This window comes from Primulina eburnea, chromosome 2, assembly GCF_022965805.1.
Source record: "Primulina eburnea isolate SZY01 chromosome 2, ASM2296580v1, whole genome shotgun sequence".
NCBI classification, from domain to species: Eukaryota; Viridiplantae; Streptophyta; class Magnoliopsida; order Lamiales; family Gesneriaceae; genus Primulina; species Primulina eburnea.
In genome coordinates this window covers 41,419,828-41,441,277 of record NC_133102.1, presented here as the reverse complement: position 1 = coordinate 41,441,277, position 21,450 = coordinate 41,419,828, and the positions used below count along the sequence as shown (strand labels likewise).

At 35.4% G+C, this 21,450-nt stretch overlaps 1 protein-coding gene across 3 annotated transcripts; it reads left to right on the top strand.

Annotated features, from left to right (window-relative positions):
- Positions 1–7,795: 7,795 nt before the first annotated feature.
- Positions 7,796–12,947, top strand: LOC140823232 (uncharacterized). 3 transcript variants are annotated; one of them, XM_073184462.1, is made up of 9 exons: positions 7,797–8,125; positions 8,731–8,838; positions 8,919–9,557; positions 10,423–10,502; positions 11,195–11,770; positions 11,853–11,939; positions 12,027–12,115; positions 12,638–12,738; positions 12,770–12,947. In XM_073184462.1, exons 1-8 carry the CDS (start codon positions 8,116–8,118, stop codon positions 12,705–12,707), a joined length of 1,659 nt encoding a protein of 552 aa, XP_073040563.1. In that variant the 5' UTR covers positions 7,797–8,115; the 3' UTR covers positions 12,708–12,738; positions 12,770–12,947. The 3 variants fall into 3 exon arrangements, with proteins under 3 accessions (XP_073040564.1, XP_073040563.1, XP_073040562.1); XM_073184463.1 differs by having other exon boundaries at positions 7,796–8,125; positions 11,204–11,770; positions 12,638–12,947; XM_073184461.1 differs by having other exon boundaries at positions 12,638–12,947.
- Positions 12,948–21,450: the final 8,503 nt, after the last annotated feature.

Genomic DNA, 21,450 nt, shown 5'->3' with positions numbered 1-21,450 from the left:
TGTTTTTATGGCAAGCGTGTAGAGAGTGTCTCCCGACTCGAAGTAAACTAAACTCACGAGGTATTTCTGTTCCTCTATCATGTGTTATATGTGATCAGGACATAGAACTTACTTGGCATACTTTTATAGCCTGTAAATATGTCCATGAATGTTGGGCACATGCTGGTATTTTAAACTTGATGGATACATTCTCTAATACTTCAGAAAGTTTCTCGGATTTTGTGGTCAAAGTATTCTCTGTGTCAAATGAAACCATAGTTGATAAGATTGCTATGATATTGTGGAGTGTATGGAAACTGATGAATAATACATTGTGGAATGATTCTATCCTGCCTGCTACTCAAGCTACTACATCTGGTTATGCATTTCTATTTGAGTGGAGTGAAGCTAAAGCACGATCCCAATTTAATGCTCAAAACCAGCATCCTCAAACTGGTGTCCTCAGTGAGAACGGCGAAGTTCACTGGAAATTACCACCACCAACGTTTGTAAAGTGAAATGTTGATGTATCCTTCTTTAAGAATCAGAGAGTAATAGGCTTTGGCATGGTTATTCGTGATGAGAAATGGCAGTTGTGGCTGCTAGAACTGCCTTCACAGAAGGTTTGCCGAGTATCCGAGAATTGTAAAGGTGTCGCTAATGCAGTTAAAATATATGCAGATGACTTTTCAGAGTTTGGAGATATAATTGGAAGATATAGAGAGCTGATAAGCCACGAGAGTCAATTTTCTATTTCTTTGGTTCGAAGACAGGCAAATGAATTAGTTCATCTGCTAGCTAGGAAATGCTGTTTACATTTAAATCCATCTATTTGGCATGAGCTACCATCATTTGTAGAGGATCGGTTATTGAACGATGTTATTATGTTATATTGAGTAATGAAAAGCATGTTCTTGCTAAAAAAAAAAGTTATTTAAAGATAAGCAAGATTTCCTAATTATTTTATTTTTTAGTAAATATGCTTTGAATTTAACAGATAACTTTGTTTATATATTATATATATTATAACAAACAAGTAAAAATTTACTTAAAAAACCCAAACCAAAATCATAGCTTGTATCAACACAAAATCCTAAATCTGCATGTATTCTAGTAATAGATTTGTCAAATCGTTCGGCTCACCTTGCCCTGCCTCGCCTCAACCCATTGTCACAAACTTGATTGCCGGGGTGAGTCGGCCTACCAAGTTGGCGAGTTGAGAAAACTCCAATCCAACTTAACATGTCACGAGTTGCAAGTTAAGCGAGCTCGTTTGCTAAAATTTTAAAAAATAACAAATTGAAAAAAAAAAACAATTTTAAATAAATACATCTTTCAAATTTATCAATCATACTTATGTTGAGTTCTGTTGACTATTATATAACATAATATTTTATGATTTTATCAAATCATGACATTTATTTTACATGTATACCCATGAAAGCTGTATAGATAAAGTAATTGAATATACTATACCATAAGGTCCACGAGTCTAGTGGATCATGAAATTCATTAAGAAGTGTAATATATATTCTAAACATGTTTCTAGTCGATTTAGCTATCTAAAACATGGATAAATGTCGCTCAAACTTGAGATCAATATATATGATGAAAAATGTCGTGTTTAATTGGTAAGGACACAAAGATGTTCATTCATACGAAAGAGTGATCATTTGATGAAGCATTGAACAACCTCCATCAGATTATCCAAGTGGTTATCATTTATCGAGTGAATTATTTTGCGGTTATGGTTGTACACCATTAATCATTTGATCTAGGACAACATAAGGATCTACATATTAATGCTGCACTTTAATTTGTCTACCGACTTCAATGAGGATTATCGGGTGGCGAGGTTGGGTGCAGTTTTGAAATACGTAAAAGCTAGTGCATTGTAGTCAGGATTCACCGCTCGCCTACTGATGAAGATGTCTGATGTGATATAATGAGTTAATAATGTGACGAGTCTTTGGCAAGAGCAATACATGTGCTTAAAGAAAATGTGTTTTCTTAGTTGCAATAATGATGTCATTATTATTACTCAAATATGCATCGCATCATTATCGAATTCATTTGCAACTCTCGATGGTTGCAGATTCGATCTGAATATATGAGTTGAAGGGACCGTGCTATATACTAATCATAACTTACTGGTTCTTGCATGTACTATCAGCGATACCTAGGAGATTGTAAGAAGATACTACTAGACGTTCTTACCATGATCCGATAGATGCAATCAGAATTGAGTTATGAAGTTCTTGATCAAGGGGTTGATGAAAAGAATGAGACTAATTAGGGTAAGCTTGAATAAGAACAAATGTTGTTCTGAATCACATGAAGTTATAAAACCACGACTAATTGTATCCGTGAACTATTGAGGGTCATATAAATATTGAATTCGGTGTTCTCGTTGAGGTAGTCAAATTCAAATAGTTGAATTTGTGACTGTAGTTTGATGAAAATCAAACATATTGCTTATAAATAAGTTTTTAAGTATATTTCATTATTGGAAATTGTGGAATTCAACTTAACTGCTAATTAAGTGAGAGGAGTAGGATTGTCTATTTTAGTGAAGAGTTCACAGAACTAGCAAATGCAAAAAATGGATCGGTTTCATTACATGAGCCTCGATAGATCGCCGCCGTCTGATCGTCGATCAGTATTATAACGAGTTCACAATTATTTATTTAGTAAATTTAAAATATATTGATTAAATAATAAATTAGTTGTAGTGACTACTAAGAAAATTAATTAATTAAGTAATTAAACAATATTTATTTAATTTTATATGTCTATATATATAGAGATATAAAAGTGTGTGAATATATAATGATATATATGTGTGTGTGTGTCATGCATTATCAAAAGTTAACTATGCATAGTATTTTCAAGAATGAAAAATATCATATGAGAATTTTAAATAATGAAAATATAGAATCATGATAAAGTTAGAATTTGCTGGGATTGGAATGTTGCCTCTTAGATGCGAGAAAACGGTACCTCAATAGTAGTATCAGAGCCAAAGTTTTCAATCATATGATTCGTTTTGTTTATTGTTTAAATCATGTTGAGTTTTTGTTTCTAATCACTTAAGAAATCTTCCAAAAAACTGTAGCGCCTGTAAAATTTGATTTTTAGGAAAACAATGCGCTGCCCGGAACAATTCCAAGCTGTGTTGTCCATCGTATGCAACGTACTTCCTGCACACTAGTTGAACAGTTTTTAAAATAACAAAAAAAAAATTCACACAGGACAACGTACTGCCCTACACGAACGGGCAGGTTCCTGCCGACGGCTGACCTAGTTTCTCCAAAAGGTGAAATCGCTCACCTTGGGCGCCTCTCACCCCCGGCCCGACATGAATGTGAGAGGAGGTAAATCATGGTGACTCAGCCAACCAACATCAGCTAGACCTTATGCTACGACGCGCACAAGGAGCTCCCCCTCATTGGAGGGAATTTAACTCCCACACTGCCGCTTGCGAGACTCGATCCCTGGTCATTTCTCCAAGATTCACAGCTGCTGACCAACTGAGCTAAGTCCCTGCGGGCGACGGCTGACCTAGTTGATCGGGTAGCAGGTGGACACACGGGCAGGGTGCCCATTTCGGGCATCCCTTCCCTTCCTTTTCTGTGGGCTGTTTCTGAATAGGGCCTATGAGGCATTTTTCTAAAAAAATTTTAAAATTGTGGACTAAATTGATATTATATGAAAATGTGCTTAAATTTATCATTGAAATAAATTTTTGATAAAATTATATATTTTTCTTGCAAAATAAATAATTAACAATTAGATTCTTAATTATCTATGATAAAAGTAATTTACAAGAAATTTTAATTATTAACAAATTATTGGATGATTGAGTAAATGTGTTTATTCAATTCATTAATTTATTTTTAATTATCACGATTAGTGATAAATTTACAAGAAACATGATTTTATAATAATATTTAATATTATGATTTTAGTTTAATATTTGATATATTATATGGTAAAAAGATGATCGAGAGTCATGATCAATATGTTAAGTGTATGTTAAGATATTTTACATTTTTTTTATTTTTTAATTAATTCATAATTATTTTAAAGTGATCTGATTTATGACATGTTTTCACACTTAAATTTGTATCTCAATGTGCTGTAAAAATTTAATATAAATATTAGATTTAGTGGGTGATCAAACTTGAAGATGATGTGTTCATATCCTCAAGAATTTTGAAGATCAAAGACATGTAAAATATTGGAAGCTAATGTAGTATTGCATATGCATTCTTATATTTACCTAGGTGTTGAATTTGGATCCATATTTGACTCATACAGATCTCTCGGTTATCGATTTCTTTTATTATTTATAATGAATGTGATATATTATAAATATTCAGTATATGCATTATTATTAATATAATAACAAAGTTGCATGAATCTGACAAACATACAAATTAATATGACACGAGATTTTTAAATTATTGATGAAATAAATTTTCAAAATCAAAATTTCTAATCGTGGATAAGATTCAAAATTTATCAAATATCTGGAGTTATGGATACACTTATGTTTTGAGTGCGATACATTTTGTGGTATGCTTTTGGTTCAAATATTTGTTTTCCTCGTACCATGACGGGCCGTTTAACAGTCGACATAGATTTCACTGCAGGCAAGATCCACGAGATTAACTCTGTCCGGTCATGCATTATTCGCAAATAGCTAAAAGCTCCGTTGGGGAAAAGGTCTCATGAAAGTTGAACACATTGTTTAAAATGTCTTGTCCTCCAATAATGTGCCTATACCCTTTATACGAGTTTTGGACTTTTTTACTAACGATTCAAATGCGTCTCTTTAACTTATAAAATTTGTAAGTTTATTTCTCAGTATTTTATACACGATTTATGCTATATGAACTCAACATGTAAGGGCCTGGTATCATATTATCATAAATCATATTGTGATTATCGATAACTCATGAAATTGTCATGTGATTATGTAAATGACGTATATATATTTGATATTGAAAGTAAGAAATGTGATTGCGATAATGAAAGATTTGAATTGAAATTGATTGGTAGTTGAATGATGCGCTGAACCGCAATAAAGTAGTGACAAGTTACGGTTTTCAACATAATTATCTGAGTATTGGTCCAAATGAAACGAAACCAATTTCATTGGAACACTAATTCAAAGAATACAATTTTATGTTTTGAGTTTTGTCTAAATCCATTGGGAAATAGTGACAAAATCACCCCGAAGTGTAACGTGTATATTGTAGTTTCTGAATTGACACATTTTGGGAGAATGTGTATGACTCTCCCGTCAGATATCCAAATTGAGTGAGGTCGGTGGAAAAAGAAAGCAAAGACATAGATCTACAACTTTCATGTTGACCACTTTTGCTAGATAGTAACATAGGATGTTGGACAGAACATCCCACGCTCGAGCGCGAGATGTTACCGCCCTAGCGCGTTACAATGAATATCCGGAGGACATAACACTCCGCGCCCGAGCGCGACATTTGACCGCCCGAGCACGGAATATTAGGTATTCGAGGACATAACAACTCGTGCCCGAGCGCGAAATTTGACCGCCTGAGAGCGGAATATTAGGTATTCGGGGACATAACATCTCGTGCTCGAGCGCGAGACCGACATTGGCGAGGGATAAAAATGAATTGTTACTTTTATTTTTTTTCATTTCCTTTGCCGCAGCTTCGAAAGAGAAAAGAAGAAACTTGATTCTATCGTCCGAATCTACCTCGAAAAGTTATAAAAACGCGAAACAAATTATATATTTGAAATCCTCGCGTCGAGAATGTTTTTTTGAGCTAAGTTTCTTTGGGTTTCAGCAGTTCTAATTATCTAAATGTTGGAATAGCATGTATTTGAAGTCGAGATTCCTATATGTGATAGAATAACTGACAAGAAACTGATTTTTGAAATCGGAATTGAATTTTGTTATGATTTCGATTTGATATGAATTTTCAAAGTTTCAAAATATATTTGAAACTTATTTATTGATTTTGAATGATATTATTGATTGAAATGATTGTGTTATTGATGTAGATATATATTTATACTGAAATCTAAAACTACAGTGAACTGGAAACGAATAATTGAGGTATGTTGCGACCGAGTAACATACGACATGTATATGTATCATATAATATATGTTTGATTGATTTGATTCAGAATATGTGTCTATATGTCTTATTTGTTAAGTTGATGTGGGATTGACATTATGATTTATCGATGTATAAAATAAATATTTTATTAACACACATTATTTGCTACATACATTGATATATGACATGCACGTTGAGATATGATCCTTGGATACCCTGATATGAATGGATCTGATTTTGGGGTTTGTAAACATGATGTTATGTTCGGCATTATATGGCCCATAAAACATAGTCATTAATGGCCCGGCTGATTGATTGAGATTTGAGATTTGAGATTTGATAGCGTTTTGTCGATGTTATCATACGAGTATCTCTGATTGAGGTCGGTGTGCCAACTTGAGCATTGATTTGATAGCGATTCGTTTGATTCTGACATGCGCTCAGTGGATGGACATTTGACCTGATACCTCCACGACATACATGCATTACATATCATATATCATTGTTTAGATACTTGTTGTATATACAATGGTTGTTCTATACGGAGCTTTGCTACCCCAAGGGGGTCTGTTGTTGTCTTTGTGTGTGGACAACGACATGTACTTCATGTTATCAGGAGACCGAAGATGGTATACTTCTGGAGGGAGTCACGTTTGATTTGAGGTTTAGTGGTCTATCCCAGTATATATATGTATATGTATCTATATATCGGGGCATGTCTCGAGGATATGAATTATTTGTATGTTGTTGGTTTTGAATATGTGTGAGCATATTTTATGATGTGAGATGAAATAATTTTTAGTATTCAAATTAGATATTTTTAGGCTTATTGTAAAGAAAATTTAAACTATTTTTCTATTGTAATTAATTAACCATAATCAAATTGCATTGTAATAATGATTATGAGTTAAGGGTCCCACACAACACGTACCCAAACGAAGGTTACTGTTAAAAGATATGAGATTTAAGTGACATATACGAAAAAGTTGAGCGTAAATGACAAAATCAATATTTTTTTTCTACAAATTTAGAAATAAAATATATAAAATAATTTATTTGGCCGGGAAAACATTTTTTCTCTTTCTTGTTTGACAAAAACTTGTGTGAGACGGTCTCACGGGTATTATTTGTGAGACGGATCTCTTATTTGGGTCACCCATGAAAAAGTATCACTTTTTATGCTAAGAGTATTACTTTTTATTGTGAATATAGGTAGGGTTGACCCGTCTCACGGATTATGATCCGTGAGACGGTCTCACATGAGACTCACTCTTCTTGTTTTTGGTGGATTTGACTCCATAATAGCTTTAAATTTTTTTTTAATGGATGACTTAAATATAATATTTGTTTCACAAAATTGATATGTGAGATCGTCTCATGTGAGTTATTTATGTTCAATATAATATTGTAATTTTTTTAAATTCGATGGATATATTTATTTAAAAGTTTTGAACCCAATTTGAAATTCTACTGTTTCCAAGATACGAAAAATCTTGATTATAACTCAACAAATCCAATCGTGAAAACCAATATTTTATATTTATCGACTCTAACAAAAACAAAAAACCCATAGTTTACAGATTGGCTACAATTGCTTGCAGTGGATGAGTTGAAACACAAAATCAAATTAGAAAATAGAATTTACATCTTATTAATATTATATTATATTTATATAATATTAAAAGAATCAAACATCATGATGAAACCCAGAAGAATTATGATTCTGTATGCCAAAAAAGAAAAAGAAAAAGATTCTGGGTTTTATTGTCCGAAAAATATATGAATTACTCTGCAAATATTTCCTAATTAAACCTCTTCTGTTCATAGCTGTTCCCATATATACATCAAATTAACGTCTCATGAAAAACCCACAAAGATTCCTTTCTTTTTATCTGTCCAGAATTTCTTGAATCCTCCGCCAAGTGGGGTTGGTCGAGACGTTGGTGGGTCAATAGCGAAGCAGGGGTACAACAAAGAAACACCTTAAATCATTGGGAAATTTGTGCACCAGAAGAATCTCAATATGGAAGAAGGTAGCTTTTTAATATGTAGATTTTTTAAAAAATATTAGATGGATCGTTATTGACTTTTGATGTTTTATCCGTTTTGATTTACTTGATGGGTTGCCTGAATTTTTTTGGCTATTAGTGATTTTAGGGTTTTTTTTTCGTGTTTCTATTCTCTGCGTGCATTGTTGCTAGAACTATTTTTGTTCCCATGGTTTGGATTCTGGTTCCTGGGGTTTCTGTCTTTTGCGTCAAAATTATGTCTTTTGGGCTTTAATTTGATTTTACTTTAATGTGCTGTAGCCATAATTTGCGTTAGTGTTGAAGGTTTTAAATTTGATGTTTGGTTTTCTTTGGTTCATACGACTGATTATTCTGCTGTTAACATTGGGAATCATGTATACTTGGAGGATCAGTTTGTTTTAAAAGAAAAAATGGTGTATTATTTGTGTTTGAGGAGTGATTGGCATGGAAAACAAATGATGAAATAGGCCAGATAAATTATAAGACATGATATGTGCTAAAAAACAAGGTTTTTGGTACTAGTGGGCATTTATTTTTCGGGGTTCTTGTGGTCGATAGCTTGAGGGGTTATAGACTTATAGCTATCATTTCCTTCTCAAATGTGGTAGAATCATGTGAGCTACATTATGAAGATGATAAAACCCTTCCTGACAAGAGCAAGAAGAGGATTGTCAAGACACGTTCTCAGGTTGAAGCATTGGAGAAATTCTATGATGGTAAAGTTGCTCAATATAAATCTTGCTGTTTCTGTGTCCATCTCTGATATGATTGTAAACAAAGTATTTTTTTTCCACAGAACATAAATATCCTTCAGAATCCATGAAAATACAGCTTGCAGAGTCTATAGGTTTGACAGAAAAACAAGTTTCTGGGTGGTTTTGCCACCGGAGGTTGAAGGACAAGAGATTGCTGAATGGGGAAACCTGTGCAATTGGAAGACAAGATCGTTCGAGTGGGGTTATACAGGATCGAGGTAGTGGACTTCGGCAAGATTCCTGTGGCAGCACAAAACCGGGTGATGATCGAAATTTTGACACCAGAGAGGTTGAAAGTGGAAGATTAAACGTCCAAGCAGCAGACTTCACGCATGAACGCGGTAGACAGTATACAGGAAACAACACTCCCGTGAATGATTCAACTTCAGGAAGTAGTTCCTCATTACCAAACATGCCTTCCCATCACAATGGGGAGCCTTTGGATTTGGCAACTTCAAGATATCTAATACCAAAGTTTCCAGTGGAAGTGAAGGGTGGAAAAGTTAGGTCTGGTCCATCAGGTTACTTAAAAGTGAAGGGTCAAGTTGAGAATTCTGCCATAACGGCTGTTAAAATGCAACTAGGTAGGCATTATCGGGAGGATGGCCCACCACTTGGTGTTGAATTTGATCCACTTCCGCCTGGTGCATTTGAGACCCCAATGAAGAATCCAGTTGATGGTAAGTTAGAACAGTTAATAGCTATAAATTTTCAAGATGTGCATTATTTTCTTTAGTTCTGCAATTTTAAACCATGTCAGTATTTTATTCTCAGAACGCCCTGAAATTTTATGTACTTTTATAATTCGTGAGTCTTTTTGTCTCCATTTTTCTTAGTATTTGAAACATGTCATTCACTTTATTTCTATGCATTTAAAATCGTCTGATAGCTCATGTGAACTAACCATTTCATATAAAGAACTGATTTAGGAGTCATGATAAACTTCGATTTTTTTCCTTGACTTGGAAACTAATAATGTTTAAGATTTCATACGATGCCTAGCAGATCAAATATTTGCAGGAGCATTCTATTTCCTAGAAGAGTTGGATATAGTTTTCTCCTGTGAAGATTTAAAATCCTGTTATCTGCTTAGTGTTTGTAATATTGGAACGGAGCTCAAAGATGCAGATTTCCTTGTATGCAACTTGTGATATTATATTTCGCTGTGTGTTAATCTTGATTTCATTTTCTAGATACTACTCTTATACATTGGTCTAGCCATTTTCTTGAAATTTGACTGTGACCATTAGCACCCATACCTGAAAAATGTTAAACATAAAAGTGTTATTTTACACCATCGATGTGCTGATCCTGAACTGCCACCATCAGCAGTTTGGGAACTATGGTGAATTTCTGTTCATCTCATATTACTTCTCACTTGGCAATATGATATGTCCCCGATTTGTGGTAATGGTATGTCCCCGATTTGTGGTATTTACGTGATTCCTTTTACAATACATGGCGGTTCTTCACATTAACTGAGCTGTTAGGATGCCACTCGGCAGTTTTCTCTGACTTCTCTTTCTTAATGTGCATACTTTTCAGAACCTTGCTACTCCGGAGAACCTATCGTTCCTGCTTCTCCTGTTGTTTCAAAGATCCGCCAGTACCCAACTTTTGACAAGGTGAGTTAATTTTGTGACTTTTTCTTAAAGAATTAACTTTTGCATGTTGGAGTATTTTCAGGCTTATTAAGTGGTTAAAATACAGCGAGTGTTGGACTTGAAAAATCAATGCTTCAGTTTTCAAAAGATCAGCCTATCATTAAAGAATGCCACGATCACTGCAAACTTAAACTTTGTGGATGCATTATTGTCCTATTGCTTATGCATACAAAAGGCACCAAACATGGTGCAAGGTTTGATGTCTCGGATGACCATATTCTTGAGTAACTAAAACATATTTCTATTTGGGTTCTTGTGAGATACACCTAAAGTTAATATGAACTGTTGTTTGGTTTAGTTATGTTTTGCTAATGGATAAGTTATTGAAGAGCTATAACTTCCTGCAGGACCACAAAAATGGAAATTAGGCTTTTGATAAGGTCTTAAAAGTTGATGGCTTTAAGGAATTTTTTTCTTTTTGATTATAATGAAATCTTTGCCATGTCTCAAGCAACAATGTTTTGGGTTGCTGTGGTGTTCCCCTTGAATCTTTATCTAAAACAATATTAAATATCTTCACAACCACACTTCAGACATTTGGTCATTGCTTTCTTAACAAGTTGTGAAGAGCAGATGGTCTATTTTAAGATAACAGATTAATGTTATAACCTGATATTACAGCAATACTCATTATAGTTTTCATTTTATCTCAGTCCTCTCAGGACTTTGGATACAACTCGGGCATGACCTCTCATAAGTCGAACATAGATAGAGCTAAAACGATGCATGTGTCTCATCCTTCGGACAGTTACTTTCAGCAAAAGTTTGGGCAACAGACTATGCTTCCCAGCAGCGGTGCTTATTATCCCCGGAGGAACTTTTCTGTAGAATTGCCCGAAAATTTGGCCAAGTACACGCCTGATTGTGACGATGGAGATGTAAACCAAATGAGGTCAAGACAAGGTGTTGAAGTAGTGAGAAAGGGTTCTTTTCCGAATCATCGTCATAAACTTCCCTGTGGCGTGAAGGTGGAAGCGGAACCTGCTGAGGCTTGGACTCATAGGTCCAATGCTGTGAAGGTGGAACGGGAACCTGCGGAGACTTGGACTCACAGGTCCAATGGTGTGAAGGTGGAAGGAGAACCTGCGGAGAGGTGGACTCGTAAGTCCAATGATAACATCGCTAAGATATCTCATGTAGATGTAAAAAAAGAGCCTTCTTATATGGCCACTAAAGGCAACGATTATCACAATATAACAGACAGAGGGATGTCCCAACATATTATTAAGGTGCGATGTTAACTTTTATGTTTTGATGACTAAGTCCTGCGTTTATACATTGGTGCTGAAATTCTATGCTCCAATTATGTAGGAAGGCAAATTTTATGGAGAAAGGAGAATAAAAAAGGAAAACTATGAGCCAGATCAAGTCAATATACCTTTTAAGAATGAGATGCCTGTAAGTTTCGTGCTATGTCAACACCAATCTTCAACTTTTTCCAATCGAGTAAGTAAACATTTTTCCCTACATCTTTTCTCAACACAGGCTCCGAAAAGGTCGAGAGGTGAAATCTTGCACCAGCAACATCAGCTGAGATCGTTTCCAGTAGATAACCAACCATGGATCTCTCATAGGTTTGACCTTATACGTTACCCCTAACATTAATTACTGAATTCTAGTGATCTTTGCTCTATTCTTCTTTCCATTTCACAATCTACGAGTCTTGGTAATGGGGTGCACAATAGCTGTGTTAAGCTTGAGCAGTAAGCCAGTAAAACACTCAAGCTCGGACTGTTACCTGTTTCAATTGCTCGAAATCAATTTCAAAAAGGTTGAATTTTTTTAGAATTTCGAAACTGACTGAGCTACAATTTAGATCTTCAAAATATTTGTCGGCGAGACAAGTTATGGTTTGAACAACTCAAAATATAATAATAATAATATAAAAAACAGAAGTATGCCTTCAGATTGACAAGAACTCTTACTTGAGCTCGACTTATATGTACCAGCTAGATCAAGAAGTTACAGATAACTATTTTCCTATTTTTAAAAAATAAGTTATATATAACTACTAGAATTTGAAAGAACTGCATCACATTTGTTACTTTTACGTTTTTTTTTTTGGCTGATGAAGGTGCACATATTACATGCTTTAGGTCCAGAGCAGAGATGCCATCTAGTTTCAATGAAGACATGGGAAGCGCTGAAACAAGTTCTTTGGTCTAGGAAAATGGCAACGAGGTGTGGATTGTTTACAGTCAGTCGGCTCCGATCCCATGCATCTGTAGCATTTTGTGTAGTTTGTACAGTTCATGTTTTCATCAGCATTGTATCTTAGAACTGTGTAATTATCAAGCAATTTGTCGTAATGCCTTTTGGATATCATCCTTGCATGGTGCTAAATTATGGGATCATATGTTTCTGGTAATTAAAGCACTATGTTTTGAAAGCATTTTTCTTTTTAGTTACCGTAAATGTAATCGGGGGCGGTAAATTTTGTGTTTTCTAGTAAGAAAATCCATGAAATCAATCCCATGTCCCTCATCTCTTACAGATTGAATTCTCGACACGTTTCGAGTGTTACAATACGCTAGAGCTCACATCCGGCCCCTTTCTAAAGTTCATGTTCGTGATTTTAGGTGTTACTTAGGTAGTTTGATTAGCAGGTTAGCCGCGTTCCGTCACCGACGGGACCTCATCTTATCAGCAACAACCATAAAACACACCCAGGTCGTCCACTTTTACAACTTACCTGTCCGTATGATCACATACCAAAATGACCATTTGCGGGACATATAGGCCAACAAACAAAAACCAACACTCCAAAAAGGGGAAAAGCGTTACTCAATTGGCCTTCAAAAGAACACGTTTTCTTTATTATTGAATCGGTCATTTTTAGAGAGTAATATATAATAATATGAGCAGCTAGATTTTTTTAATTTCGACTCCAAATATAATATGTCACGTTTTTTGTGAATGGGTTTTTTTAAAAAAAATTATTAAATTTTTTAATATAATACTTGCTTTTAGCCGACATTTTGAACATTCAAACACCGACATGCGTCAATGAATGGAAAAATGATGGAAAAACCTAATTGGTGGACTAAAATTAAATTTATTGGATAAAAATTATTATAATATTAATTATGTGCCAAAATTCAACTTTTTTGCCAATACTTTACTATAGCTTTGATTATTATGCTGTAAATTGAGGCAGACAGCCCCTTGTCTTAAAAGACCAAAATACAGTTTGCAACTGTTGCCGATTTTTGACTTCATCGTGTGATTGTTAATTATCCTTTCTGATTTTTCAAAATTCAAAATTTTGAAAGTGAAGATATTAGCATAGACTATTTTTTAATAACAAAATTTTTATGATATCAATTTTTTGAGACGAATTTTCAACTCGAACCGATCCATGAGAGTTTTTAATGTTATGTCAAAAATATTAATTTTTCATTATAACCATATTAACCTGTCATATTGGATATCTGCTCCTTTTTAATTAGTTTCACTTCCCTATTTTTGCAATTTTTTCTGACATGACACTATACGACGTTGATGTGACGTCAACATAATCAAAATCGTGTTGACGTCAAAGTTCTAAAAAGCATGAAGTGCCCCGAAGCGCGGATGTCGAGCTCCAAGCTTTTCAAGTTTAAGCGAGATTAGCACAGGCTTAAGCGTGAAAAAACGTTTTTTATCTTTAGTGTAATTGTAATTATCTCAAACAATAAATAGATAAAATAATATATAAATATGATAAGTATGATGCATTAATTCTCATATTAAATCTCAAAATTACAATCTTTATTTGTCTTTGCAATTAGACCACATTAAAAATGATAAATATTTGTCAAATCATTATCAGACATGCTTAATCATAATTAAAATTTAAAAATAAACATCTAAATTATAAACCTAATTTATTATTAAAATAAAAGACATACTATCAAAATTAAAAAAAATTAAAAAAATAGATACGATTGATTATTTTTAAACACACTTAATTAAACATCTTAATTACGCTTAATTCGATCAAACTACAATTTAACTGATTTCTTCGTTTTTCATATTCGTATATATAAAAACCATGCTTTCTCAAGTAGGACAATATAATTGTATTCTTAATATTCATCATTCTATTGTTTTTAATAATTTGAATTTTCAATAAATACGTGTGCCATTTTCTAGATCATGCATGTATTTTGTGTTGAGTTATATACAATTATTTTATTTTATTAAATTTAAACTTACAAGTTTTATGTTTTTGAGTAAGTGTAATGTGAAACTATTTTACGGATCAATATTTGTAAAACAGGTTGATTCAGTTCATGTTTACATTGAAAAATAAAAAAATTCATAAGTCGGATCAAATTGAAAATTTATCTACCAAAATTGAAATGTAAGACGAGCTTGTAAATATTTTAATATATGTTTATTTTAATATATGTTTTCTACTTACGTGAAGTTGTTACCATTTATCATTGTCCACTTAAAAAATTTTGCAACTTGCTTGCGAACATTTAACGACAATAATAATAAATTATTTGCATACGATACAACTACCAACGACAACAGATAACGATATTGGCATGTTGATTTTTAATAGAATTTAAATATTGAATTTAATGGTTTTCCAGTTATACTTATGAGACGATCTCTTGTATAATTTTTGAGGAGACGAGTAAATTATGCTTGTATTTAAAATAAAACATTGTATTTTTAATATAAAAAAATAATTTTCCATGAATGATTAAAATACAATTTATGTGTCATAAATTAACTTTGAAATCGACTGACAAGAGTTTCCGTGAAATTGTTAATAAACAAACATATGCTATATTTTTCAAAAAATAAAATATTAATGCATATGATCATTACTATAGCAAGTTGTATGATATCTTCATATGAAAATGAATATATATATATACAGATAGATTATATATATATATATATATATATATATATATATATATATATATATATATATATATATATATATATATATATATATATATATGATGCCAAGTCTTATTCGTTAAATATATTATCTACATATTTAATGTCTTAAATTTTTTTCCTTTTATATGACCAAAAGTACCCTCACATATGAACTTATTTATACTTTTCCATATCGACTACTAAAATTTTTATTTATCTATAATTATACATGTAATTAAATTAAATAATATTAAATTTACACTTTAAGTTTAATTTTTAATATTGAATATTAATTTTTTTATTTTATTTATAATTTTACATGTTAAATATAGTATATACACATTTAGGGTTCGCTTGGTACGTAGGATGTGATAATTGAATGATTAATAATTTGATTGATAAATGGTTGATATGATAAGATATATAATTTTAGTGATATATAATATCATGTGTGGTGTGAAATTAATGAGATGGATAAAATTATGCTAAATGTGTTGTTGACCAAAATACCCTTCATAATAATATTTTAATTTATTAAACAATTAATATTCTTTCCTCCCCCAAACCTAGAGGCCGTCTTCCGATAAATCACAGATCAAATGAAAACCCTCTCACTTCTCTTCGCCGGTGAAGATTGAAAGCTGAGGCCAGAACTGTGAAACATCAGAATCGAAGAGGTAACAGAGAGCTTGAGCATGTTTTTCTGGGTTGGGCCCTACTTCAATGAAAATGCCTAAAACGACCTAGTCCCCCACAAACTTTCGGAGCGTTCATAACAAAACAAGTGTGGTTGTGGATGGATTGAAAGGTTTACCTGAGCAAAATTTGCCAGGACTAGAAGGGGAAATGTGGCAAGTATTAGCAGTGAGACCCTCCATTCGACTGTGAAGGCAACAATGAAAGATGTAAGAAGAGAAGTCATGTTCTGTAGTATCACCGATATCCTCTCGGCGATGGCTGATTTTACGTCCGCGGCATCGGTGGCTAAACGGGCTGCAAGAAGGCTGGAATTGTTCTCCTCCTCGTCGAACCAGCCAACTTCATTCCTCAAGATCGCTGAAATAAATAAAGAAAATTAATATTTCATTATAACCAAAACAATTGAGAGCAAGATCAACCAAAACAATTGGCAAGAGTGTACTGCTGAAGAAATTGGGAGAATGAGGTAAAGAATAAATTGCAAATTTGATTTTATAAATCAGGGGTATTTAGGACATTAATATGTATTAGAGTTGTGGGATAGGTTTTATCCTTCTTCTATTATCGGATCTCTTGTCCAACACACACAGTAAAAGCTGTCCCACAAATTGTCAATGTCAACTTTATAAATCAAAGCAAACAAAACATTAATAATTTATCCACCTTTAATCCTACTAACCAAACTGAGCCTTAATATCTTAGATATAAATGACAAATATATCTAAATGACAAATATGTCATGTCCATGTTTATTTATTTGTGATTTTAATTTTTTCTATGTTGTCAAATTTCACTTTTAGTATGATATATTTGTTTCTTTGAAAATTTTAGTCATTTTTCCAATATGGTGCTGACGTGGCACTGATGCGGGGTTGTAAGAAACATTCGAATGGCTTTCAGTCTTGTTCTTGGGGTATAAGTTTCATCATAATCAGTTCTTTCTTATTGTTCCTCCTTGGTTGATTCGGTCTTTGTTTTTTCGAGAATTTGAGGAGCACCTTCGGAGATGGCTATAGCTGTATTAGCTTTTAGTATCATCATCGGCCCTTCTGTAATAACAAACTACATGTCTTCATCTTGAGCAGCTAAGTGAGCATGCATTGACAGCATGAGAATTTTACTGAATGATTCATTGTAATCGGAAATGTTCAGAATCGAAAATAAACCTCTCTAATACCAATTGCAGGATTAGTTAAGTGTTTAGAAGGATGTTGATTAAACACTTAGAACACAATATGGAAATTTTTCGATTAGTTTAGATAGGTTGGCAACTAAACTGACTATTATCGAGTGTTTATATCAGTTTGTTAACATATAATTGCGGAAAGAAGCTAGACTGACAGATTAGAACAAATCAAAGAATGAATAGGAAGGGGTAAGCCGAAGTGTAAATGTAGTGACCCGTTCCAGAATCACCTACTAATCAGAACTTAAGCATGCAAAATTAACATTTAAAACTGAATCAGGTAAACAGCGGAAAAACAGTAATACAACCCAATCGAATCTGTAAGTACAAAATACTTAAACAACCAGATCGAACTAAATACCAAGAATAAATACCAACAACTACATGTCAACCTCTGCCAGCTCCCTGTCCACTCCCTCCTGGACCGTCCAACCTGAGACCTGCCCCATCGAATAGGGTGTCCAAAACAGAGATAAACCGAGGACGTGAGCATAAAACGCTCAGCACCGAAAGCATGAGTATACAAGACTATGACATGCATGTATGCAAAATGTACTGGATACCAGGATCTGGGTATATCGAAATACTGCTCAGGTAAATGACGTCAAGGTATGTAGCACTCTGCGCCGTCGCACCAGGAGGTGGCTCCCATACCAAAATAAACCTGTGGATATACCGGTGACCTGACCACCGTCGGCCAACGGGGTCCAACCATCCACAACAAACGAGGGCTGAGCACCCTCTCAACAGGCTATCTCAAAAATAGTCAGGCTCAACATGATTATGCAAATGCCGCATAATAAACCATGCATCATATGACAGATAATAATGCAACATATAAACATGCAACACATAGTAAAGCATACTCAATCCTGCTATCTCGGATAGTACTTTCGTACCTCAAACCAGTAGATCCTAGCAATCAGTCCTAGAATCAAGTCTGCGTCCGTAGTCAGCCCACTGATGCCGCTAGCTCCCAACTAGAGCACAGCTCCGCTACAAAACCAGTAGCTCCCCGCTAGTGCCTAAACCTCGGGAAAAGACTAGAAACCCATCAGAAACGACCAAAACGCTCTGGAACACTCGGAATTGGCGAGTAACAAATGAAGCCTCGCGCCTCTATTTATAGACAACGATCGGACGATCCGATCCACTTCGGACGATCCGATCCACTGTACACTTCGGACCTTCCGAACCCTTATCGGACGATCCGAACCCTGCATGTCTTCCACGTGTCCAGACACCTGTCTTCGGACGATCCGAACCCTGATCGGACGATCCGAACTCTGCATGTCTTCCACGTGTCCAGCCACCTGTCTTCGGACGATTCGAACCCTCTTCGGACGATCCGAACCCGCTTCGGACGATCCGAACTCTGTTCGGTCCTTCCGATCCCACCGAAATATATTTAATCCAATAATTAACTCAAATTAGGCATCGGGATACTACATTCTCCCCCCCTAAAAAGGATTTCGTCCGCGAAATCGAGTCTGAAGAATGACAATTCTGAACAACAATACATTCAACTTAAGAATGAATTACAACTGAAAGTATAACTGAAATTACAATCATTACTGAAAATACTACAACTAGAACAACTCTGGATGCTCTGACCGCATGCGACTCTCTAGTTCCCAAGTAGCTTCTTCAGTATCTCGGCGCTGCCACTGCACTAAGACAAGAGGAATAGTCTTATTCCGCAGTACCTTATCCTTCCGGTCTAAGATCGAAACCGGTCTTTCCACAAAAGACAAATCCGGATTCAGCTGAACTTCTGTCGGATGCAAAACATGAGACTCATCCGCTACGTATCGTCTCAACAAGGACACATGAAACACATTGTGAACACTAGACAGATACGGTGGCAAAGCTAATCTATAGGCCAAATCTCCCACACATTCTAAGATCTCAAAAGGACCAATGAATCTCGGAGATAGCTTACCCTTGAGTCCAAATCTCAGAATCCTCCGAAAAGGTGATACCTTGAGAAACACTTTCTCGCCTGCATCAAAATGAAGAGGTCTGCGCTTGGAGTTCGCATAACTCGCTTGTCGATCCTGAGCAGTCTTAATCCGCTGTTTGATCACAAGAACTTTGTCCATGGCCTGCTGAATCAATTCTGGACCCTCGACCTGTCGTTCTCCGACTTCTTCCCAGAACAGAGGAGTACGACAACGTCGACCATACAATGCTTCAAACGGAGACATACCAATACTCCTATGAAAACTGTTGTTGTATGCAAACTCTATCAGCGGTAGTTGATCCTGCCAAGCTGGCCCGAAATCCATCACACAAGATCTCAACATATCCTCAAGAGTACGAATAGTCCTCTCTGACTGACCGTCAGTCTCTGGGTGATATGCAGTACTCAAACTCAAGGTAGTGCCCAAAGCTTGCTGAAAGCTGCCCCAAAATCTAGATGTAAATCGAGGATCTCTGTCACTAACGATACTCACGGGCACACCATGAAACCGTACAATCTCCTGAATGTACAACCGTGCCATCCGATCGAAAGTGAAATCTCTGTTATACGGAAGAAAATGGGCAGACTTAGTAAGCCGATCCACTACCACCCAGATAGCATCTCTATTCCCCACAGACATAGGCAAGTGAGTCACGAAGTCCATCGTGATATGCTCCCACTTCCACTCCGGAATAGGAAGATTCTGCAACAAACCTCCAGGTCGTCGATACTCAGCCTTCACCTGCTGACAGACAAGGCACTTGGAGACATACTGATAAACATTACGTTTCATACCTTTCCACCAAACTCGAGTCCTCAAATCCTTATACATCTTGTTGCTCCCTGGATGAACACTCAACTTGCTACGATGAGCCTGGGACAAAATCTCTTCCCTCAAAGTGTCATCTTCCGGTACAACAACACGACCAGATAAGCACAAAAGACCCTCGGACTGATAGTGGAAACCAGAAGTATTATCTCCATCAGCCAACCGAGCTAATTTCTGAATCTTAGAATCAGACATCTGAGCATCTCTAATCCGAGAATACAAAACTGGCTCGGACAAAATAGTAGCTATACGGATACTCTCTGTTCCCTTCCGATGCTTACAATTGAATCCCATCGAACAGAAATCCTGAATAATCCCAGATACAGCACAAGTCTGAAGAGCAGTTAACCTCACCTTGCGACTAAGAGCATCGGCCGTGAGATTCGCAGATCCTGGATGATACTTGATCTCACAATCGTAATCTTTGAGTAGATCCATCCAACGACGCTGACGCATGTTCAACTCAGCCTGAGTGAACAGATACTTCAAACTCTTATGATCGGTGAAAATCTCAAATCGCTCACCATACAGATAATGGCGCCAGATTTTCAAAGCAAAAACGATCGCTGCTAATTCCAGATCATGAACAGGATAGTTTTCCTCATGAGACTTTAACTGTCTCGACGCATAAGCAATCACATGCTCATTCTGCATCAGAACACACCCTAGTCCCTGTAAAGAGGCATCGGTGTAAACACTGAAACCACCAGATCCAGACGGTAAAGCCAAAACAAGCGCAGATGTCAAACGTCTGCGAAGTTCCAAGAAACTCTCTTCGCACTCTGATGTCCATTCAAATGAAACATCTTTCCGAGTGAGCTGAGTGAGTGGCTTAGCAATCTGAGAGAAGTTGACAATGAAACGGCGATAATACCCAGCCAATCCCAGAAAACTGCGGATCTCGGCTACTGTCGTCGGACGCGACCAGTTCAATACCGCTTCCACCTTACTCGGGTCAACTGAAACTCCCTTGCTAGAAATGACATGACCAAGGAAAACAACCCTGTCAATCCAAAACTCACATTTACTCAACTTCGCATAAAGCTGATTGTCGCGAAGTGTCTGTAAAATAATCCTTAAGTGTTGTGCGTGTTCTTGCTGATCATGCAAATAGATTAAGATATCATCTATAAACACCACAACAAATTTATCCAAGAATTCCCGAAAAATCCGATTCATCAGATCCATAAAAACTGCTGGTGCATTCGTCACCCCAAAAGGTATAACCAGAAACTCATAATGCCCATACCGGGTCCTGAATGCAGTCTTCGATATATCTCCCTGATGAACCCGAAGCTGATGATAACCAGACCTTAAATCAATCTTGGAATACACAGAGGTACCTTGC

Excerpts from the sequence above, each read along its gene's own strand:
- LOC140823232 (XM_073184462.1), top strand. Across the intron at positions 9,558-10,422 it reads AATGAAGAATCCAGTTGATG|AACCTTGCTACTCCGGAGAA; the intron begins GTAAGTTAGAAC and ends CATACTTTTCAG. Across the intron at positions 10,503-11,194 it reads AGTACCCAACTTTTGACAAG|TCCTCTCAGGACTTTGGATA; the intron begins GTGAGTTAATTT and ends ATTTTATCTCAG.